Genomic DNA, 24,572 nt, shown 5'->3' with positions numbered 1-24,572 from the left:
TGCAGGGTCAAAAGAGAGAGAGGCGTTTCATAATGAACAGACAGACACAGATACCCCCGCATTGTTTGTTACAAGATAAAACAAACTAACTTGTGTCCATTTATGATATTAAGCAGCATAGCACAACATATGATCTGTAAGTGTGGTGGACAAGTCCTTGTTTGCCCTTTACTAAAACACAGTAATAACCTGCTTCAAAGGTTTTGCCATAATAATATATGCAGACATTAGGATGTAAACCCAGCAAAGGATGCAAAACAAACTCTGCATTTAACACAAACCTAAATGTGTTTTCTGTGTGCAAATCATCTGGACATGCAAGAAGTCACTCACAATTCATTTAGAAATGCTAAAAAAAGTGACTAAGATGCACCTTTTACCGTTTGCCAAAAAGATTTTAGACTCTTTACCTTGTAATCTTGTAATCCTTAAGGTTGTTGAATATAATCGTATTTCTTAACAGACTGTGTTGTACGACGCAAGTCATTACGTTTTTTAAACGTACTAAGTTCAAACATTATGTAATTTCCAGGCAGATAAACATTAGTGAAAAGCACACACTGTATGCAGCACGTTTCATATTTATCAACTGGTGCATGACTGACTTTATAAGATTACCTAGGCTTTTACATGCATGACATGCTAAATACTTTTTTGTAAAACCCCATTAGTGTGAGAAGTCATCATAGACTTCAAGTAAAAAACCACAAATGACTAGTGTCTCTATATGACAGAGACTTTAAAATGATTTCAGCAGTAAACATGCTGTGGTAAAAAAAAACATGCTGTGGTATAAACTCTAATGGCGTTAAGCCAGGAGGCTACTAACTTAGTAGTTCAACGAGGAAATAACGTAACCGTTTTGTCGAAATCGAAGACAAAGGCCTGCATATAGCTGCTCCGCTGAGATAGGAATAAACACTATAAAACTGTAATGTAAAAAAATATACTCTGTAAAGGGGCAAAAGTTTAACTAAGTCTGAGAGAAATAGCCTTTAGTTAAATGTTTCACCTTTGCATTCAAACCCGTGTCGCCATCTTGAACACAAGCGCTCAGCTCTCAATAACCTGCTTGTAATACACAACAACCCGCTAAAATAAACATTTTAATGAACAGACTCACCTCATTTCCACAGAGATAATCCAATACGTGTTGACGGGTGATTTTGTGCTATCAGGGTGTGAGATACTGTAATTCGTAGGCAATGCTACTGCGCGAGTGTTGCAGTCACAAACACACACTTCAAACACAGGCTATCGTTAGATATTTGTCCTTACTAAGCCGTGGATATAACGGTCTTTCTATATAAAACGTTACGCCAGAAATTACTATACGGTACAAAAGTATCGGTTTCTGTTCGTTAAATACCAAGTGGCTTACATTTTGTGCAGCTCTGATGCACCTGAGGAGACGAAGCGAAAGAGTTTTTCTCAAGATAACAGGATGAAACGGTGTGACGCTCAAACTCTCCCCACAGGCGGCCTTCACCCCACCCAATATAATCCTTATAATATCATAGATTAGACATACAGAACCAAATATTTTATTTAAAATTCTTCTCTTATAAACAAATTTATTTATACTAATGGTTTCCCTTATGATGTCTAGCAAGTGTGTTTAAGATGATTTAATGACTTCTATCGTGCAACTTTGTTTTTAGTAGTTTATATAATATGGCGATTAGATGCTGAATGTTAAAATAATTTTTAAGTCCTAACAAATAACCATGTGTTTTTGTCTAAACTGCTCTACGGGTGTATAGGAACCTATCTTCAGCAAATGTGTGTTCCACACGGACTGTTTTAAGACACGGTCGAGATGTTTGTTTTCGTTACTATCCTATGTGTATTTGTGGCTTACATTGTTTCTATAAAGTTTGTGTATTGCAGATATAGACAGTTATGGCCACACATGCGGGATAAAATATCCACCCCGTTACACACTGGTGGAAATAAACAATTTTGTCCAACACAAGAGAGATCCAATGTACACTTACGGAATTCTGAGGAAAAGGTGCGCATGAGATCCACGGGGATACGAGCTCTGTTAGTCACCGCGCATCCAGATGATGAATGCATGTTCTTTGCACCCACAGTCTTGAATCTTGTTGAATCAAAAGTAGACGTACATTTGTTGTGTTTATCAACAGGTAGGTTTTGTTTAAGATTTAATATTCTGTTTCAGTTGTAATTAAAACATTATTGGTTATTTGCAAAAATAGCGATTTAACACGTAAACATGTTTAATAATATTGTTTTATCACAGTACAGTATTAATAATACTGCGCACTGTGTTTTGCATTAATTAAATCAAATAAAGACTATTTAAAAGGTGGTTGCTGTTGAGTTGTTTAAGAGGACTTGAAATAGGAATATCTTAAAATATGTTTACATGCTCAGGCAACTACAACAATCAAGGACCACAACGCAAAAAGGAACTGCTTGGCAGCTGTACAGTTCTGGGCATCCCATCCCACAATGTCACCATCACAGATAACAAGTAAGGGCACTGCACAGGACACACAATGTAGGCTACTTCATACATTTTCACTGTGCAAAGACTTCTTAAATTAATATCCAAATCATTATCCTATAATATAAAAATTGAATAAAGATAGCATGTAACTGTATAAACACTGGAAATTACATGCAATCCTAATCTTCTCCAGCTCTAGTAATGTAATAAAGATGCTGTCCATCTATAAGCTTATTGACAGTAAACCCATCTCCATTCTTTGTGGATTTGTTTAATTTGTGCTCATTAAATAAACAGTTTTATCCAGTGTGGCTGTCCCCCCGTAGTCAACACACCCATTAAGGGTCTACCATGCTGAGCCTTGTCCCTTCTCTTCTCCCCTGGCTGCCCTCTGAGCAAACACTGGCTCTGCTACAAATAAAACCCCCTCCATTCTTTCACGACACAGGCACAGTCAGTTTAGGCTGATGAATGAGAGCTCCCTCTGTCACTGGAGGACATAAATGACCAGTGTGGGGGTGCAAAAAGAGAGCAGTACTCCACCCCCCTAAGAGCTCCATTCTGATATGCGCTGAAAAAGGAGTCATGGGGCAGAGTCACCTGACACACCAATTGTGACGCCACTATGAAAGATTACAGCAGTCATATTTCATCGGTTTGGTTTTCATCTTGTGAACATCTGCGGAGTTTCTTCTCTTTCATGTGCTTGCACACTACTTTTCTAAATCTTTATTTGTTTCCTCATTCACTGAAATAAGGCATAATAACCATATTCCAGATTTCCAAAACACGGGTGGTACAGAAAAGTGTTCTTTCCACCCACATATTCTGTCATTGCTTAGGATATAGCCTGCAATAGTTTCAAAGACACTAAGGAACTGGGGACCAAAAGCCATATGTATCAGCAATTCATTAGTAACAGAGTTGACTACCCTGCCACAAGTAAAAAGTTTGGATACGTCTACGTATTTCAGCGTCTTTAGAGTAGCCAATCTCTGCCAGGATTACAGCTCTGCACACTTCTCAACCAACTTCACAAGGTATCCATCTGGCACTTGTGTTGGCTGCGTTCTCTTCACTATCTGGTCCAACTCTACCATTCCATTATTTATTATTTCAATTTTAGTTTAGTTTAGTGAAGAAAATCATTTGTAAACATAGTTCGTATTCAGACCTCAAAATGCATTTTTTAAATAATTAAAACGTAATGAATGAACTAGATCAGTATACATTTAGTTAGGTGTGTCCAAACATTTAACTTGTATAACAGTGTTGACCTTTACCCGCATAAGTGAACCCATTTAAAATTTTCCATTCAGAAATGAACACAAGGATAAGGGCCCTGGTGTGTTTGTAGTGAGTTCTGTAACAACTAACAATCTATATAAAGTTTTGCATCCAGAAAACTCATAAGAGTGTGGTAAGGGCACTCAAGTCGTGGTGAATTTACTCAAGCCAGTAAGTATTGACATGCTCTATCCAAAGCAACCTCAGTTTACTCTGTCTTTGCATTTATACAAACAAGCTATGTGTGTGAGAGAGAAAGATTCTTTTAGACAAGATTATAAAATGTTGCTTATTCATAATGATAATACAGCTTTCAGAAACAACATCAAACTTGTTTTCTGAGACTTATATTTTTATGATGTGCAAACTGAAACAAAATCTTTCCATTCATACATTTAGTCATTTAGTAGAAGCTTTTATTCAAAGCTAATTACAAATTTAGAACATTACAAGAAATACCTAGAGGTAGTAACCTCACATTTAAAAAAAATGATTTTAGCATTTCAAATACCACATAGCTACTGCGTACTTCATTCTGAGTTGTTGCAGCTTTTTCAAATTCCACGGCTCTTTCTCGGCCGCAATAACAGTCCATCCCAGCCAAACCGCCATGTTGGTAGCCTAGTCTTTTACTTACTTATTAAACATTTTCCACAGTTCAAAAGTGAAGAAGTCAACAGAAATGTGCAAAAGCATCATGATAGTCAAACTTTGCTTAAATGAGGTTTTGTGAAATAACATGTGAAAAAAACATAAGGCGATCTGAGATTTCTCATCCACACCGAGAACAAAATTGTTACTCTGCATTTTGTCAAATATTCAAGTAGTTTGTTGAGCAAACTCCCGAAATAATTTGCATAGTGATGGTATATGTTTTCCTGGCTATTTTCCAAGTACTTCTTTGACCCAGCCTGTAGTTCTTCCCTGCATGATTTTACTTTTTTGGTAAATGGGTTCTCTTGGCATTGGTGTTATCACGCTTAAATACTGCAGAACCCCAGAGGTCTAAAACTCTTCTCCACATTTGGAGGTTGTTGACTTCTTGGTAGGAAGGAAAAGCTAAAGCATTATGGCCTGACTAGCTGTCCCCTGGGTGTTTGTGTGTGTGCGTTTGGCTGATTGTTTAACAGATTATACTTGGGCCGACATCTAAGTGCTTCCAAATTTAACAAGACGAGATTAGACACTATGATACGCCCTTGTTTAATATGTTTTGACTGCTTTGGACAAAAACAAGGTTTCAAAACATTAAAAATGTGTCTCTATTTTGAGTTATTTGGGTATTTAGACATACACCTCTGACAAATGATATCATGTACATACAAACTGTGTGTGTACTGTATACCATCGGTTCCAGTCAATGCTAAAACAACAACTTTCAACTGACTATATGTATGTGTGAGGTCAAGGACCAGAAGAGCATTCTAGTGGCAGTAAGAAGAATCAAGGTGTGTTTTGTTCTCTGAGAAGCCTGGAAGTGCTTGTGTGTGTCTATTGACTTGGTCATAAGTATCATGTAAACACAGACAATCACCTGGAACTTTTCTAATCACCTGGCATTGTGCCCGGTCCTTGCTTTATTTTTTATACTGTCTGTCTATCTCTCTGTCTTTCTGTATCCTTTTCACACTCCCCTTTCAGTCTTTACCCAGCAGCTGACACTGTAATCTTTATTGTCCTTTCCCCTAGTAACACAGACAGACATGCAAAAACACACGTGCACACAGGGATTTAATCTCTCCCCACATTTTCCAAAACACAGATTGTGAATCACTAGTGTGTTTTTATACAGCAAAGAGGATTTCATTTTAAATAGCTTTTCCTCTTTTAAGTCACCCGGATCTTTTGTGTTTATACAGTGTAGTGTATGTGTTCATATTTATAGATTTGGCTGCTGATTCATAGCAGCTAAAATGAACTTCTGTATCTTTCATTTGTTTCATTGGCATAGCATGATCTCACCAGACTGGTAATCTCGTGTACGTTTAAGCCTGTGTGTGTGTCTAAACCAGGTCATCTGGGCTCAGTGCTGGTTCAGGAAAGGTCGCTATATAGTTGAATGATCAGGGATTTTGTGTGTGTGCTGTGAACCTATTCTGCTGTCAGCAGCATTCACCACTGTCACACAGAAAGTTCTGAACAAACACTCTCTCAGTTGAGTAGAAAAAGTTTTGCACTTCAAGTACCACGCAACATGAATAAAAAGTTTATAATACATCTTTAATAATATATTTGAATCCAAGGCGAAGATGTCAATTTTCCACAAGTACACACGCTTTATATTTCAAGTCTATTGTTCACCGCTGTCCCTCTTCTAACGAAACGACTGGATTTCTTCCGGTCTATATAAAATCGCTCCTTCCGAAACGCTCTGATTGGTAAAGCTGACCAGGTCTGTCGTGATTGGTTCCCCGCTTAAATTCAGTTTATGTTCGTGCGTAGGTCCTACGCCGTAGCCTATGCAGAGCCGCGTACACTACACCGTCAACTTAACGTGGACCCTACGCGAACCGCAAGCGCTGGGATTGGTCTGTTTGAACCCCTCCCTCAGGTCAAAAAACTCTGCAATACGCCCTTTTCACAATGCCGTCACTTACTGTAACTTCCGCCTTTTTGCAAAGCAGTGTATCATAACATCCGTCTTGCAACAAACAACAAGAAGAAGAAGAACTTCCGTTTTGCCGTCGCGCTGGAATTTAACAACAGTGAGAAAAAAAACTGACAGAACACGTATTTAAGTACTTATCCTAGCACCTTCGCTAACACAAAAAGAAAACAAAACACTTACCTTCATAATCAAACAGGTACTGTTCAACGAAGAATTTGTATCCTTTCTCTAGCTTTGATCTTGTCGTTAGCGAAAATTTGTCTGCAAGACGTTGTACATCATCTAGACGTATTTGTGGCAGATGTGCAAGCCACTTGGTAAACTCCATTCTGAGGCGCTAGCGAAAGTAACTTCTTCTTCTTCTTGAGTTTTACTGGCGGTTGGCAAATCAGCTTATAGGTGCATTACCGTCACCTTATGAACTGGAGTGCTAGCGGAAGTAATGATACACTGCTTCGCGGCAGAACGGAAGATGCGTGACGTCATGTGAAAAGGGCGTATTCACTGTATGCACGCCCTGCTGCTTACATATTTCCGCCCATATCTCAGTTTTACGCGGGCTTCCGGTATAGCATTCTCCCACAGCAAAACGAGGTCCTAGCGTGGTCTTTTTTCACATATTCTCATATTTTGATTAACTAGCGATTTCATTTAATTATATATACAGTATATATTAACTTTTGTTGCATACCTGTTTTATATATTTTATCAATACATCGTTGTAGTAATGAGTTCAAGAAGCTTTTAATACCTTCATCGGTCAGGTGCGACGTCTCAATATTGCTGTGTCCTAACGGCAGCTCATTAAAACGTTACGCAAGCATTGGTTGTAAGCACGCATTGGTAAGCACGCCGGAAGCTAGATAACAACTGAGCCTAAACGCGGAAGTGGCCGTGCATAGAGTGAATAAAGTCATGTTTACTTGCAAGAAAAGTGACTGTTTACTTGCCGCTATCACTGCTAATGCTTCTCAAACGAGCTGCTTCTTCTTCGGCTCTTGTCTTGGTTACAAAAGCAACACGCGTGTGGAGATTGACGCCTAGTGTTCATTTGCCTAGGGGCTTTGGTTTTTAGCAATAAACAGTAACAATGGCATCAACTTCACTTCATCAATTAAACACATGCTGATCGATCGAAGTGTAATGGGGGTCTGCTAGTGCATGTGCAAACGTCAATCTTTGTTAGAGATCGTGATTTTTTCCCTATTATGTCGAGGGAAATGACACCAGACCGATTGGGTCAGACCGGTTATATTAATTAACACTAATAACAGAAGCGTTAGTTTTGCCTTTTTATATTGGACCTAAGTTGGATAATAAAAAAAGCAGATTGACTAGGAGACATTTGCAAGCAGGACTTCAAAGGACGTTTCATAGAAGTATTTTAGAGGTATGCACACACACACACACACACTCACACAATATCAGTGTATTACACAGAACAGCTTTCACAGCCGATGTTAAAGTCATGGAAGCTGTTATTTGACCGTTGGTTATCTTAGAATGTGTGTAGCGGAATTCGTATTACCAGCTGTAGGACTGTGATGAAAGTGAAAGTAATTAATTGCGCAGCTCAGTCAAATGTTTACAATCTCTGATAACCAAACACTACTCCAGTGGCTCTTCCTCTTCTCTAAGGAAGGCCTCGCCCCTTTTTTGGCGTATTCCTTTGGCCGGAGGTTATTCAAAAACTCAGAATAGTGACATCATTTACCCGGGAAGTATAGGGCTGTAGATCCGATTCCAGCCGTTTTCTGTAGTCCTTGAAAAGCGAATTCTGTTAAAGACAATACAGTATCTTGCTTGGCATTGAACTTTGAGCTTTATCATTTTGCAAATATTGTTTATGCTCTAACAGCAACATTACACACTAACTAAAGTTTGAAAATTGACATCACGAGGAATGGCCTCTTTAAAGAATTCTTGAAGAAAATACTTAATATGAAGTAAACATAATATTTTTGAAATGATATTCCAGTCTCAAAATGTGTTTGATTTGTTGCCAGTAGTGAAGAGCCTTTTCATTTATTTCAGTTAACTGCTAGTTAATAGCCGCATTTCCACTATCGAGCCAGAAGCGAGCGTGCTAGTGCAAATCTATAATACAACGCTAGTGGCCACTGTAAATCAAAAACTGCGCCTTTAAATGAAAATGACCCACATTGATAAATTATTTACAATAAATGCTGCAAAATTTCATTGACATTTTTAATATCACTGGGACATTAAGCTCTGTTGCATCTTAAAGGGATACTTCACCAAAAAATGAAAATTATGTCATCGTTTACTCAACCTCAGATTGTTTCAAACCTGTATAAATTTCTTTGTTCCGATGAACACAGAGAAAGATATTTGGAAGATTGTCAGCAATTTTCAGTTCTGGGACATCATCCACTACCATTGTAGGAAAAAAATGTTTTTTTTTGTTTTATTGAACACAAAATGAGATATTTAAAGAATTTAGGGAAACAAACTCTGGGGCACCTTTGACTACCATTTAGTTTTTCCCACTATGGTAGTCAATGATGTCCCGGAACTGAAAATTACTAACATTCTTCCAAATATCTTTCTCTTTTTATCAGAACAAAGTCATTTATAGAGGTAAGAAATTATACGAGGGTGAGTAAATGATGACAGAATTTTTAGGTGAACTATCCCTTTAACTTGGAGTGCGTGTCCTCACAGGCTCTGAATGGGTCGCGTGACCCTTCTCCTCTCCGCCGCACAGCTGTGTTGACCGCCTAGACTCTGACCGAGGCAATGCATCATGGGAGTGCTTTTGTGATAAGAGCACATCTGAACACGCACCACTGAACCTGTACTGAGTCGAACCTAGCACTCATTCTCTCTCTTTTTTTCTGTGTTATTCATTGAGGCAGACAGATGTATTTTCTGTCACTCTAAAACACAGACAACACAGCCCACCTGCCTAACAGGGTAACATCAGGTTGAGTGCCTGTCCTCTTTTACTTCCTCTAATAGTTCTCTCTTTTCTCTTTGTTTCTCTCACTCTCTCTATGTCATGAGTTGAGAGCTTTGAGTGGGTGTTAGGTTCATTTTTGTTGGACTATCCTGCTTGTTTACTTGAACTGGTCTGATAAAAGGGTTTCTTGGAGAGTTCTTGACTTAGCTTTGCTTTTCTTAAAGGAATAATTCAACTAAAAATTAAAATTGTCTTATTGTTTACTCACCCTCATGCCATCCTTGATGTATATGGCATAGCTTAATCTGTTTACATGGGCCAATCATTTTATTATTAAAAAGCTTGTTTTGCCTGTCTGTTTAAGTTAGCAAAATGACCCAATATGTCATGGTTGAACTGTTTCCAACAACATTTTATATTTTACCTTATAAACAATTTAGGGAATGAGTCAACCAACTGCACAAACAGAAACCAGATGCAAACCTTTTGCATTAAGACATTTTTGCAGGGTCATTTTTACCATGTTTTTACCTTATCTGTGTCATCTCTTCCCATACTGGAGGTTTATCGGTTTAGTAACTGCAGTTTTTAAACTGAGAATGTATCCCAACTTATCTCACTCATAAAATAAAATGAAAATATGCCTCCTGTTTTATGTGATAAATATAACTAAGGCCTTAAATAGCATATTAAAGGGATAGTTTACCCAAAAATCATCATTTTCACACCCTCGTTGTCATTTCAAACCTGTATGACTTTCTTTCTTCTGCAGAACACAAATTATTTTGAAGAAAGTTGGTAAGTGAACAGCACCAGTCCCCATTCACTTCTACTGTATGGACACAAAACCAATGCAAGAATGGGTGCCAGTTAACAACATTCTTCAAAATATCTTTTTTTTTCTGTTCTGCGGAAAAAAGAAAGTCATACAGGTTTGAAATGGCAGGAGGGTGAGTAAATGATGACAAAATGTTCATTTTTGGGTGAACTATCACTTCAACACCAATAACAGATGAACATCCACAAAATAAAAATTGGTGAATTCAATTCATTATCACTGCATTATTTTTGTCATCTCTGTTTTAGTTTTTGTCACTTTGGGTATAAATTGTGCCCTGAGCCCCCTATAATGTTTTTATCATTATGACAGCCATTTTGACTAATAAATAATAATCAGTTTTACCTTGGACTAAAGACTTGGCACCATCATACATGACATTCAGCATGCTAAATATCCCTTTGAATTAATATGGACTTTGATTTGCTGTTAATGTTTTATTGTTATCATCAAGTGGAAAGGTGATCCCTACAGTATCATTCTTCTGTATTGTTATCATTATTATTTTGGTGTGGACACAACCATTCTCTTAACTTTACAACAATTTTTTTTAAACTTTATAGTTATTGTTGTAGTTATTTTTACATGTGTGAGTGAATAAAATGGTGCATCCAAAATAAAAGTTTGTTTTTTGTATAATATATCTGTGTACTGTGCATATTAATTTCGCATTTATAAAAACATACACATACATACTTACATTTAAGAAAAATACACAATATAAAAATTAATAAACATTTATTTTTTATTTAAATGATTGGTAAATAAATATATGTAAAAATTTCTTAAAATACGTAAACTGTATATGTATGTGTTTATAAATACAAAATTAATATGCGCAGTACACAGACATATTATGTAAAAAACAAACTTTTATTTTGGATGCAATTAATCGCGATTCATCTTTTGACAGCCCTAATAAAAACACAACTCTAGTTTAAATTAATATTTATATTCAGTAGCGGCAGACAGAACACAGGACAATTAGTGTGAGGAGCACTCTTACTCTCCCCAGCCACCAGCACCCTCCATATTTAATTATACATCGATTCTGCGAGGAAACTAAACCCTGTGATTTATTGGCTGGAGAAAGAGGACAGAAAGTCAGACCGGGTGGGTGTTGGGACTGATGGCAGGTCAAGACCCACAGAGAGAGACGAGCTCTGTTAACAGTATTACCAGACAGCACTGCACATGCACTCCCTGCCAAGAGCTTGTCTTAGAAAAACACGATCCTTCTTTTTCTCATGAACATTTGGGACTTTTATCTCTTCCAAGGCAGAAACATTAAGCCTTGCATTCTCTGCCCTTTTTCTTGATTTTCCTCCTTTTCTCTTTCATCATAAAGCAGTGTATATGTCTGGAAGCTGACATATAATTTTATTTTAGGAGGTGGCTGGGATAGGCTTTTTGGCTGCTCCTGAACATCTAAATGAATGAAGAATGTAACTGCAGTACACTCCAGCTTTCCGGAGAGCTACTGACTGATAAGTTCACGTCTCATACTCTATAAATCTCCACAAACCCGACCGAAAACTAATTTCAGTCAACTTTTAGTGCCGGAAGGGTTAACTGTCGTTCAGCAGTCGTTTTTTCCCAGCATGCACTTGGGCCTTGTAACGGAAAAGCAGCCAGGGCCCCATGTGACCAGACAAAACAAATGCTGCCAGTCCCCCGCCCCACTTTGCTCACACACACACCACCTCCTCAGTGGGCCAAAGTTCATCTGCTACATTCAGATGCCTGCAAGCAATTACACATCCACATGTAGTGAGCGAGAGAGAGAGAAAGGGAGGGAGAGAAGAGGTTACTATGGGGCATTTGACACGGTTTCAATAGCGAGGCCAACACTCCCTCGATCCATCTTTAAAAAGGTCAGATAGATTGTGTGTGTTTTTCTCTTTTTTTATTATTCTCTAAGTTCGTGTTCTTTTGTTTCTGAAAGTTATTTTTTACCAAGGGAAATTACAATGTGTTTGTTTAAGCAGCTCAACTATGCTAGACATAATAACATTGGCTTAAAGGGATAGTTCACCCAAAAAATAAAATTCTTTCATCATTTACTCACCCTAATGTCATTACAAACCTATTTGACTTTTTTTCTTCTGCACAACACAAAAGAAGATGTACATTATGGTGAATAAATGAGAAAATAATTTTTATTTTTGTCTGAACTATACCTTTAATAAAGTATGAATAGAGCCTTCATGTTGAAAGTTCATGCTAAAATAATAGTTTAACCCCACAAAAAATTCTGTCATCATTTACTCACCAAACTTGTCATTTTTTCTACTATTGTAGTCAATGGGGTCCAAGAACTGTTTGGTTACAAGCATTTATCTAAATAAATTTCTCTGTGTCTATAACTTTGGAGAGTGAGTAAATGATGACAGAATTTTCATTTTTGAGTGAACTATCCCTTTAAGGTATTCATTTAATATAACATGACTGTCAAATATTTCACACCATCTTTATACCAGACCATTATTTAACCTGTATGGAGTTGTAAACTGGGCCTTTGTAAATAATATGCTACCTCAGCCTCTTAATCATTGAATCTCCATTTTCTATAACCTGCACATCACCTCGCATGAACCCCTCCTCTAATATGGTATCTTTCGAAAATGACCCCCGTGACCGCCATTTGATTTGTGTGCAGATCCATCACAACAGAACTGAAACAACTGTCAAGCTCCATTGTGGAAAGAGGAGGGGGGGTGGCCTCATTTCACTCGGATTCTCTGTCTCTTTATCTGTCTATCCCTCTCCCTAACATTCACCCCCCATCTTACTCCCTCACCTTGAGCTGGGATTTTGCTGTGGGCTGTTTTTAACACATTCAGGGCCAACTGGTGTGTGCTCCTAGGAGACTGCAGTAGTTTTGTATTAGCATGCTGCTAAATTAGTAGTGGCATACTGTAATTGGCATACATCCCACAAAATTGTATGTAAACATGTCAATTTCAATTATAAAATTAAAGCTGCGAGCAGCGATGATCGGGCCCTCGCGGAAAGTGCCACCACAACCCGATTGCATAAGGAAAACAGTGAAAGACTTTAATTTATTGACATGTACCAGATTTCCTGTTGTTTATTTAAATGTGTCACATTCCCTTTTGCCAGCTGGTGGCGCTATTGAAGTGAACACTGACAGGGATATGTTCAATTCAATTCAATTCAATTTTATTTATATAGCGCTTTTCACAATGTGCATTGTTCCAAAGCAGCTTTACAGGAGCAAATAAGAAAAACACAGAAAGGTAAAACACAGCACAGTGCATGGTGTTTATAGACCAAGCAAGATCATTATAATAAATAATATCTAATAAATAAATAAATAAATAAATAAATAAATGCAGTCTCCCGGTGAGCAAGCCAACACTGCACTGCTCTGCTGTGGCGAGGAACCCAAACTCCAATGCTGAATAATGGAGAAAAAAAAACCTCGGGAGAAACCAGGCTCAGCCGGGAGGGCCAGATCTCCTCTGACGTGTCATAGCTGCACTCAGTGACCCCGACCAAAGCCACCGAGCAACGTCCACGAAGAACAGGGAGAGCCCACGAGCCGCGACCCAGGAAGCCCCACCCGCCGAAACCGTGCAGGTCCAACCCGGTCTCATTCCGCGATCAACAACAGACAACAGAGGAACAACCAGGGAAAAGTAGTAATGGCATAATTAACTTTATTCCTCTGTTGTCCGACATCGACCACAAAACAAGACCAACCAGACCAGATCCACACAGTCCCAACAAATGAAACGCCCCGAACCACAACCAACAAGCCCCCCCACTCCCTACAACACCCACCCAGCTACCTCCAATCAAAGTCACTGAGTGCAGCCATAACTTCAAACTGCTGTCGTGTGATGTAAGTTTAGCATTAAATACCAAGTATTGTAAATTTAGCATTTATGTGACAGGTAGTCCGTCTTTGCTCTCGGTTGGGGATGGAATTGTCTGAGCTGGGCCGGCCAGATGGTCGCCTTTTTCTTGGGTGGTGATGGAATTGCCTTGGATGGAGCTGGATGGTCAGTCAGTCCGCAGGCTCTCGCAGGAGGATGGCACGGGATTTTCCGATGTAGCTGGCGTAATCTCTAGTTGTGGATGGGCATATGACGTTCATCTGGGCCTGGCGGAATCTCTCCCTACCTCGGGATGGGCATCCCGAGGCGAGGGCAGAAACAGAAAGAGAATAATTAGCGTAGCTGCTGTTCATTAGCTATGTATTAGTGAATGCTTGGCTGAAAAGATGTGTCTTTAATCTAGATTTAAATTGGGAGAGTGTGTCTGACCCTCGAATAGTATCGGGGAGGCTATTCCAGAGTTTAGGTGCTACGTATGAGAAAGCTCTACCCCCTTTGGTGGATTTAGTTATTCTAGGTGTTATCAAAAGTCTGGAGTTTTGAGATCTTAGAGAGCGTGATGGGTTGTAGTGTGGTAGAAGCTCTGTTATGTAGGTAGGGGCTAAACCATTTAAGGCTTTATAAGTAATTAAAAGAACTTTAAAGTCAATACGATACTTAATGGGTAACCAGTGAAGGGTTGATAACATTGGGGTTATGTGATCGTATTTTCTGGACCTGGTTAGAACTCTGGCAGCTGCGTTCTGAACTAACTGTAGTTTGTTTATTGATGATGCAGGACAACCACTAAGCAGTGCATTACAGTAATCAAGTCTTGAGGTCACAAATGCATGAATGAGCTTCTCTGCATCAGCCACACATAAAATATTTCGCAATTTGGCAACATTTCTAAGGTGGAAGAAGGCTGTTTTTGTGACATTTGAGATGTGATTTTTAAATGACAGGTTGCTGTCTAATATAACGCCAAGGTCTTTAACTGTATTTGTTGGAGTAACAGTGCAGCCTTCAATTTGCAGGTCATAATCCGAAATATTCTGCTCACGTGTCTTTGGTCCGATAAGTAATATTTCTGTTTTATTAGAATTTAAAAGAAGGAAATTACAAGTCATCCAATGCTTTATATCGTCGATGCACTCTGCCAATTTGGATAGTTGGAAGGAATCATCTGGTCTTGATGAGATATATAGCTGAGTATCATCTGCATAACAGTGGAAGCTAATTCCATGTTTTCTAATAATGTTTCCAAGGGGCAGCATGTATATGGAGAATAGCAAGGGTCCTAAAACCGATCCCTGAGGTAATCCATAATTTACTTGCGTTAGATTTGATGATTCCCCATTTAAATGGACAAATTGATGTCTGTCTGATAAGTAAGATCTGAACCATTGTAGTGCCTGTCCCTGAATACCGGTATAATTGTGTAAGCGATCTAGAAGTATTTTATGGTCTACAGTATCGAACGCAGCACTAAGGTCGAGCAGGACTAGGAGTGAGATGTTACCTTTATCTGATGCTATAAGCAGGTCGTTTGTAATTTTAACGAGCGCAGTTTCAGTACTATGATGCGGTCTAAAGCCTGACTGGAATTTTTCGTGTATGTCATTATTTTGTAAGAAAGAGCACAACTGAGTGGACACTACTTTTTCTAGTATTTTAGACAGGAAAGGGAGATTTGAAATCGGTCTATAGTTTCCTAGTTCATTGGGGTCTAAGTTTGGTTTCTTGATAAGAGGCTTAATGACGGCCAGTTTAAAGGCTCCTGGGACATGGCCTAGATTAATTGACGAGTTGATAATGTTATAAATGGGCTCAATTGCAACGGGTAATAACTCTTTTAATAATTTAGTTGGTATGGGGTCTAATAAGCAAGTTGTAGGTTTAGATGTTGCAATAAGTTTAATTAAATCTTCCTGTTTTATAGGTGAAAAACACTGTAGCCTTTCTTTTGGGGCGATGGTTGGTACTAATTTATAGGACAGACTTGGAGGTTGAGATTTTACTATTTTGTCTCGTATGTTTTCGATTTTCTCTGTAAAAAAGTTCATGAAATCATTGCTACCAAGGTGCGGCGGAATACCCAGGTCAGGTGAAGTCTGTTTATTTGTTAGTTTAGCAACTGTACTAAATAAAAACCTTGGATTGTTTTTGTTAGTTTCTATGAGGTTACGGAGGTGCTCAGCCTTTGCTGCTTTTAGTGCCTTTTTATAACAGTTTGCACTCTCTTTCCACGCAATTTTAAAGACCTCTAATTGGGTTTGTTTCCATTTGCGCTCCAGTTTACGTGTTTCTCTTTTAAGGGCGCGAGTGGTGCTATTGTACCATGGTGCTGCGTTTTTCTCATTAATCTTTTTTGACTTCATAGGTGCGACAGCTTCTAATGTATTAGAGAAAATAGTGCCCAATTTGCTGGTCATGTCATCGAGCGATTCTATATTTATTGGTATGGTTATTAAAGGAGTCAGATCTGGCAAGCTCTTTGTGAAACTATCTTTAGTAGTCGAGGTAATTGTTCTACCCTGTCGATAACGAGTTAAACGGCTGATTTCTGCAGTGCGCAGTGTACATGTTATAAGATAGTGATCAGTGACATCGTCGCTTTGAGGTATAATATCTATATTGGTTAGATCGGCTCCGTGAGATATAATCAAGTCTAGTGTATGATTAAATCGATGAGTGGGTCCATTGATGTGTTGTGTTACTCCAAAAGAGTGTAATAGCTCTGTAAACGCCACTGCTAATGCATCGTTAGCACTATCTACGTGGATATTAAAGTCTCCGACAATTAGTACTTTATCAACGTTAACCAATAGGTCCGATAGGAAGTCCGCAAACTCTTTCAGAAAATCAGTGTAGGGACCAGGGGGTCTATACACTGTAGCCAACGTACAAGAAAGCAATGGTTTTTTACTGTCAATTGGAACAATTATGTTCAACGCAAGCACTTCAAATGATTTAAATTTATGCTCCGTTCTCTGAGTTACAGTAAGAAAGTCTCTAAAAATTGTTGCGACACCGCCACCTCGACCAACCGCACGTGGCTCATGCATATAACAGTAGCTTGGTGGTGTACACTCATTTAGACCGTAATAATCATTTGGTTTAAGCCAGGTTTCGGTAAGGCAAAGCATATCAAAATTGTTGTCTGTGATCATTTCATTTACAATAACTGCTTTTGAATTTAGTGATCTAATATTTAGTAGGCCGAACTTTATGAGTTTGTTTTGGTCGTTTATTACATTGTCCTCAGGTTTAATCACGATTAGATTTTTTCTCTGAGATTTGGCTATTTTGTTATTTTGTAGTATTATTCGGGGGACAGACACAGTCTCTATGCATTTGGAAGCAGTAACATTTATAACAGATGAGTGGGAGGAACACAGACTATGGTTAAAGTTTTGACTTACCGCTGGGAGACGTAGTCAAGCGGTGCGTAGCGTCTTTGAGATGTTGTCAGACAGAAGAACCGCTCCGATGCTGCTGGGGTGCAGGCCGTCAGGGCGGAAGAGCCTAGGTCGCTCCCAGAACAGATCAAAATTATCAACAAAGAGCAGCTTCTGTTCAATACACCATGACATCAACCATTTATTTAGAGCAAATAGTCTACTGAACTTTTCATTCCCTCGTCGGTAGGTAGGAAGCGGCCCTGATACGATGATCCTCGCTGTGGGCGATGCGTTGCGTACCGTCTCGATCAGACTCCTGAAGTCCCTCTTCAGGATCTCCGACTGCCTCATCCTGACGTCATTCACCCCCGCGTGCAGCACGACAGCTCCGACGTTAGCATCGTCCTTCAGGATCGCAGGTACCTGCGCAGAGACATCAAGAACACGGGCGCCAGGAAAACAATGAGTGCGCACCTTACCTTTAGTGGAGGAAGCGCGTACGTTCCGGACGATTGAGTCTCCGATGACCACAGCGTTGCATTCCGTCTCGCAGAGGGCGGCAAAGCGGTTCCTGGTCGGCATCTCGAAGACCGGTGGCGGCGGTTGGGTCATCGCTCCAGTCCTGGCTCGCGCCTTTCGCCGTGGTTGTGCCGGTGCAGGAGTGAAGTTCATTTGGGCTGACCGTGTTCTCGAAGCCTGGGCTCTGTGCAGAGAAACACGCGGAGTAGAAGTGGAAGGAGTATTAAAATCGCGATGAAAACTTACCGCGGATTTGCGAGCGTCGGCTCTGGATGTTTCCAGCGCCGTTTTTCGTTCTCGCAGCCGTGACTGCTTCTCTAGTAGATCCTGGATCTGCTTCTCCACAGCCTCCAGTTCCGACTGAAGTGCGATCGTTTCCTCATCTGCACACAGAGGTACAGACACATCTGAAACATTAGCCATCAGTGATTTAATAATGAGAACAGTGTGTTAAGCAGTAAGCAGGCAGGCTGGGAATGCTAACAGCCTGAGGCTAATAGCGAGTGATCCGATAAAAATAAATTATCTGTGCGTTTAAATACGATTTTGGTATGGGATATATTTAAGGATATGTTTTACCCTCGGAGGATAACAATTTAAAACACAAGTCTTAAGATATAACAAGAATAAACGATGTATTAAGAATAAATTTGAAAGAGCTCCGACTCAAACCACGCGCTCTCAGCAAACAGGAAGTGACGTGAAGGAAGCAAACAGGAGTTAAGATATGTGATCATAGGTGATAAAATTAATGCAGGCGAATTATAGAAGGATTTGTTATTTATTTAAATGTGTCACATTCCCTTTTGCATAGCTTCCTGTTTCATGGCGAAACATCAAACTGTGTCAGGCCGCCACGGACATGCCCCTCAAAGAAAAGTTAGGTTCTTGCAATGTATCGTCACAAAGGTCTGAAGATCATACTGGCCAAATATGATGCTGACTTGTTTGAATCTGTATGAGGAGTAAATCACAGTTTAAAACATGCTACTTCCTGTTTCCTGCAGGTGGCGCTATAACTGTATCTGAATATTACCATGTAGATGTCTTCAGGCCAGGTCTCTTATCAAACATGTGAAGTTTGGGGCTGGTCAGACATTGTGTACCTGAGTTACTATAGGTTCCTGTTTCATGGCCAAACATCAAACTTTATCAGGCCGCCACGACACACCCCTCAGAGAAAAGTTAGGATCTTTCAATGTATCTTCACAAAGGTCTGAAGATCATACTGGCTGTACTCTTCAAATATGATGCTGATCTGTTCAAATCTCGATGAGGAGTTAATCACAGTTTAAAACATATCACTTCCTGTTTCCTGCAGGTGGCGCTATAACTGTATCTGAAAATTACCATGTAGATGTCTTGAGGCCAGGACTTTTATCAAATCCAGGCCAGGACTTTTATACATGTGATGTCTGGGTGAAGTCTGGGGCCTGTTGGACATTGTAGGCCTGAGTTACAACAACTTCCTGTTCGTGGCGAAACGCCAAACTTTGGCAGGCCGCCAGGGTCACGATCCCCCACGAAAAGTCAAGATCCCCGCAATTTAGCTTCGCAAAGGCCTTAAGATGAGAATGACATGAAGATGATGTTGATCGGATTAAAACTCTAGGAGGAGTTTGTTAAAGTACGACGCCTGGAAATTGCAAAAATTTACCAAATTGCACAGGAAATTAAAAATAACGGACTTCCTGTTGGGTTTAGAGATATGCTCCAAGAGACTTTTCTTAATGATTCGGGGTGTTCTGTGAGCCCACCAAATTTGGTGCATGTATGTTTTGCGTAGCGGTCTGGGCAGTTCTAGGTGGCGCTAGCAAGCCATTTTGCCACGCCTAATTTTAAAACCCTTATCACACGTAAATTTTCGCCACGTCTGATGCGTGTGCAAGTTATTGTGAGTTTTTGAGCATGTTTAGGCCTTCAAATTAGCGATCAAAGAGGGAGAAGAACACAGAAACAATAGGGCTCTGCACTGCGGTGCAAGCCGGTGGCTTGCTCCTTCGTGCTCGGGCCCTAATTATACAATTTCGATAAAAATGTCATAATCAACAGTCTTGTTTCATACACCATAATGGACATTATCAGCTCAGTTGTTTCCACCCATCTGAACACTTTCTGTATTCATTTAACCCAACGGGTTTTGAAGTGACTTCAAAAAACGTTTAAAAATAGTTTTTACATTATTGTATAATTACACACACTAAAACCACAAAAATGGAAGAGAACATAATTTTAAAGCAATACTAAATTTATTATTCTTCCTTGGTCATTGCAACATAATCAAATAAAACTTTTTAACCAATCATCTAAACATTCTAGTTCTAGAAATATTATATGCATAACAGTAATCAAGTTATAGTCAAACTCAGCAGCTCTTGCTAATACAATAAGTTTATATATCATTTTAATGAAAACAACAGAGGGGCAGTCGGTTCGTGTAAACAGGCTTAAAATGAGTTTCAGTGATATCAGCACCTGCCGGATGACAGTCCACGTGATATACATCAGCAGTTACTGACAGATCGTTCTGCTGATCATTCACATCTATATGTGAAGAGTCTGTTGCGTTTAAAGCTCGGCTTTAAAACGCGCACGAGTCAATGCGCGTGATCTCCGACAATAAAGAAACATAAAGGCAGTCACATTCATTCACATCACACAGAGCGTGTCATTTTCTGTTCGCTGGTTTTGAGCTTTTCTTGTTATATTCATTAGTTTTAGCCTTTTTTATGGCGGGCTTAAGAGATCACCCTTTGATAACAGCTAGAGTGGGATGCAGAGCAAGTGTGAGCGCGAGTGTATGGAGGACTAAACCTGCAAAAATTATAAATAAATAAATGTATAAATAAATAAATATATAAACGAATAAATGTAATAATATGAAAATAAATAAAGGAATGAATGGTTTGATAAAACAAAATAATTCGTTTTAGCTATTATTGATCTTAGCTTTAACTTTTTTTTCATTTTTTAAATTGATTTATTATTTTTTGTGTCCATTTTTTTATTATTTTTATTATTATTATTATTTTATTTTTAGATTATTTTATTTATCATTTCCTTTTATTTTTTACATTTATTCATTTATACGTTTATTTATTTTTATATTTATTTATTTCCACTTTTATTTATTTATTCTTGAATTTATTCTTACTTTTCTGTGTCTGGTATGATAATTAGATGGGTTGGTCTTGCCTACTATTGGTTCAGCGTAGATTGAAGCGTTTGATCGATTACTCTTGACTTGTTTTGGACTAACGTCACGTCACTCACTGATCGTTTGCTTCGTGTATAACGTTAAGTAACTATGGCGGGCGCACAATTAGCTAGAGAGTTACAGCATTTAGCCAATGAAGTCGATAACCATGCATCAAATGACTATGTGTCATTTAGATTAGGTGCACTTATTGATGTTTTATTACAGATTGACGGCGAGATAAATGACAAAGTTCTTCCTCGGTTGTTAGCCTCTTTGCAGCACATTCAAAGTCTGTGCGAGTCAGAGGGTGCTATGGTGGTGTTACAGTTCAACTGGTGAAAATCATAAAGCACAAAATGTAATAAGGTTTAACTACACAGATGAGCTTGTAAACCGAAGTCGCAAGCTAACGCTTTGTCAAAGTGATAGTTATAAGCAGCCTTTCGGTTAGAAAAAGCGTAAAGATTTAATGTAACATGATGTAACATAATGTAAATGAATTGAGACATAGTGAACTTAAGTCACAAGTTAACACGGTAGTAATGAGCATCGTTCTTTCACTACAGGGGCCATCAAATGGAAACCATTCCTTCTAAAAAGACGTGGTTACTAAACGGTACTCGTAAACTACATTCCATAAGAGATAAATAACACAGAGGTCACAAGTTAAAACGGGCATATTCCCTTGATTCATCCAGCTGCATATTGTTGTGTGACATCTTGATATTATTGCAAAGATCCGCAGCAGCTAGCATTGCGAAATAGCTTAGTGTGATTGTTACCGTAGTGACACGCTGCCTCACTTTATTGTATGGGTACGAATCCCGTGTCAAATCGCTTTATTTATTTTTTCACCTCGCTTCAGCCGTTACGGGCGATCATACCAATAATTTGCAATCTTAACAAGAATGTCAAAATCATGTAACAAGAAAGTCTGTGTTTATTAGACATCTTAATATCAAGTCGTCTTGTGCTTTCAGAATCGACGAATCTGCTGAGGTCGTTCATGCACCTCTTTGGCAGAGGACCTGTAACCGGAACTTGGTCACCACCTTAGCACCCCCTGACTCGCACAGATTTTGAAGAACTTTGTCATTTATCTCGCCGTCAATCTGTAATAAATCATCAATAAGTGCACCTAATCTAAATGACACACAGTCATTTGATGCATGGTTATCGACTTCATTGGCTAAATGCTGTAACTCTCTAGCTAATTGTGCGCCCGCCATAGTTACTTAACGTTATACACGAAGCAAACGATCAGTGAGTGACGTGACGTTAGTCCAAAACAAGTCAAGAGTAATCGATCAAACGCTTCAATCTACGCTGAACCAATAGTAGGCAAGACCAACCCATCTAATTATCATACAAGACACAGAAAAGTAAGAATAAATACAAGAATAAATAAATAAAAGTGGAAATAAATACATGCGATAATAAATAAATAAACGTATAAATAAATGTAAAAATAAAAGGAAATGATAAATAAAATAATCTAAAAATAAAAAATAATAATAATTAAAAATAATTAAAAAATGGACACAAAAAATAAAAAATGGACACAAAAAATAAAAAATCAATTTAAAAAATGAAAAGAAAAGTTAAAGCTAAGATCAATAATAGCTAAAACGAATTATTTTGTTTTATCAAACCATTCATTCCTTTATTTATTTTCATATTATTACATTTATTCGTTTATATATTTATTTATTTATATATATATATATTTATTTATTTATAATTTTTGCAGGTTTAGTCCTCCATACGAGTGAGGCCAGATATTTCGGCCTATTTTTTTCATTCGGCCGACACCGATAATGTCATTTTTGGCCGAAAATTTTCGGCAGCCGAAATTTCCATGCATCACTAATTATGGGATGGGACTCTTTATCTTTCTGTATCGTCAATGTTTGAAGATGTTTGATTAAAGAAAACGCACAAAACAGGCCACAGAGAAAGCAGCTTTATTTGACCCCCAATACATTACACAGCTATGTGGAGTGTACAAATAAAAAAAGTGTGTGAGAAAGAGCGAGAATGATGCATAGCCCTTGTTTTCCCTAAGCTGTATTTCTAGTTCAGGAGTCGGCAACCTTTGCGACCAAAAGAGCCATTTTGGGCCCTCTCCCACCAAATAATATTTGTCTGGAGCCGCAAAATATATGTAACCTTTAAATTCCTATAACACAGGTTGTTATGCATGTAAGGTAGTAGTTACCCAGTTGCACCACTATGTGTCAATATAGTGCGATTTTTATTATATTTAGATGTTAGCAATTTATAAATTTTTGTCCCTGGCAAGAAGTGGGAGTGTTGCTTGGCAATAGGAGAGTAGCGTGGAGGTATTGCACACGCTGCTTTAGTTATACGTCAGCTTTTTTCTGTGAATTTTTGTTTTTGCAGCATTTGATGAACAGCCACAAGAGACCGCCTCTCCGCATACGGACATCATGCGTAAAAATTATGAGAAGCACGCTAGCCAGACAGGATTTAAACTATGCCGGCTTAAGACCTAAAAGTTTGGTTTAAAGACGAAAAACGTACCAAGCAGAATTTTTTCTCACCATTCCATTTCTAACACAGGCATACAGTGTTCGGTGCTGTCTCACATCTGTCAAACAGAAATACAGAGAGCAGCGGTTTTATGTTTTTTCTGTCATCTCCGGTCTCACTCATATGCACATTGCTTGCACTTATTTCGTCTATTCAAATAAAATATCTGGAAAAGAATCATCAGGGTGTATGGCTGGGTAAATGTGTATGCTTTTTCAGATATTTCTTGAAGAAATCAGGACAGAAGTGGTCAAAAGTAGACAAAATAGACGGATTAAAGCAGCAGGTGTAAACGGGTATGTGCCTCTTTCATCCACTTGTGATCTGAACGACCAAAACGCATCTTAATATCTGGCATAAACAGGGCCTTATAAAGACTGCAGGGAACCGCAGCAGGGGGACAGAAGAGCCACATGTGGCTCGAGAGCCATGGGTTGCCGACCCCTGTTCTAGTTGAATGGAAGGGAAAAGCCCGGATGACCTTTGATCCCAAAGTTTAGAGAGGACTGTGAGATGCGTTCCAGCTGAACTGTGTGAGACTGTGGCAGTAAATCAGAGACTCTCACTTACCACTGCAGATCTTAAGCCAAACCCGGCCCTTCCATGACCTTGCTGTTTTGTTGTAGCACTCTGTGTGCGTGTGCGTGTGCGTGTGTGTGTGTGTGTGTGTGTGTGTGTGTGTGTGTTCAAACATTGAAACATACACCTTAAGGTTTTAAAAGATTTGTAAGATCATGAGAAACATTTTCGTCATGTGATGTACAATAATAAGGTGACTATGAGAATTATGTTGTGATTAAAATATCGAAAACAAAAAAGAAAAACAGGTTTATTTTAGTATCTTCAGTGTAGTCACCTTTTGCCTAGAATTTGTAGAAATGTTTTCTTGCCATTTTATCAAGAAGCTTCTTGGCGTTTCACCC

At 38.8% G+C, this 24,572-nt stretch overlaps 3 protein-coding genes across 17 annotated transcripts in view; 1 reads left to right on the top strand and 2 right to left on the bottom strand.

Annotated features, from left to right (window-relative positions):
- ncor1 (nuclear receptor corepressor 1) overlaps positions 1-1,463 on the bottom strand; it is a 105,484-nt gene extending 104,021 nt beyond the window's left edge. For 8 of the 14 annotated variants that reach the window (XM_057357099.1, XM_057357122.1, XM_057357131.1 and 5 more), the window contains exon 1: positions 1,124-1,462. The gene's annotated coding sequence lies outside the window, so the exon portion shown is untranslated. Of the gene's footprint in view, positions 1-1,123 lie in introns of all 14 variants that reach the window. The other 6 variants (XM_057357065.1, XM_057357091.1, XM_057357082.1 and 3 more) reach the window with 2 other exon arrangements.
- Positions 1,464-1,815: 352 nt separating this feature from the next.
- Positions 1,816-24,572, top strand: part of pigl (phosphatidylinositol glycan anchor biosynthesis, class L) — a 34,435-nt gene continuing 11,678 nt past the window's right edge. The window contains exons 1-2 of the mRNA XM_057357468.1: positions 1,816-2,150; positions 2,401-2,500. Of these exons, the coding sequence (XP_057213451.1) occupies positions 1,820-2,150; positions 2,401-2,500 (431 nt within the window). The 5' untranslated portion in view covers positions 1,816-1,819. The remainder of the gene's footprint in view (positions 2,151-2,400; positions 2,501-24,572) is intronic.
- Positions 15,889-18,611, bottom strand: LOC130568542 (uncharacterized). Of its 2 annotated transcripts, XM_057357487.1 has the most exons (3): positions 18,144-18,611; positions 17,880-18,081; positions 15,889-17,801 (listed from the first exon to the last, which is right to left on the bottom strand). In XM_057357487.1, exons 1-3 carry the CDS (start codon positions 18,318-18,320, stop codon positions 17,773-17,775), a joined length of 408 nt encoding a protein of 135 aa, XP_057213470.1. In that variant the 5' UTR covers positions 18,321-18,611; the 3' UTR covers positions 15,889-17,772. The 2 variants fall into 2 exon arrangements, with proteins under 2 accessions (XP_057213470.1, XP_057213462.1); XM_057357479.1 differs by having other exon boundaries at positions 17,880-18,601.

The sequence above is a fragment of the Triplophysa rosa genome, linkage group LG2 (assembly GCF_024868665.1).
Source record: "Triplophysa rosa linkage group LG2, Trosa_1v2, whole genome shotgun sequence".
Taxonomy (NCBI): Eukaryota; Metazoa; Chordata; class Actinopteri; order Cypriniformes; family Nemacheilidae; genus Triplophysa; species Triplophysa rosa.
Note: the sequence above shows the minus strand (reverse complement) of the source record. Positions and strands in the feature narration are given on the sequence as shown.

Coding starts and splice junctions, on each gene's coding strand:
- LOC130568542 (XM_057357479.1), bottom strand. CDS start 18,320: ATGGCTAATGTTTCAGATGTGTCTGTACCTCTGTGTGCAGATGAGGAA. Junction 17,802..17,879: donor GAGACTCAATCGTCCGGAAC/GTACGCGCTTCC, acceptor GTCTCTGCGCAG/GTACCTGCGATCCTGAAGGA.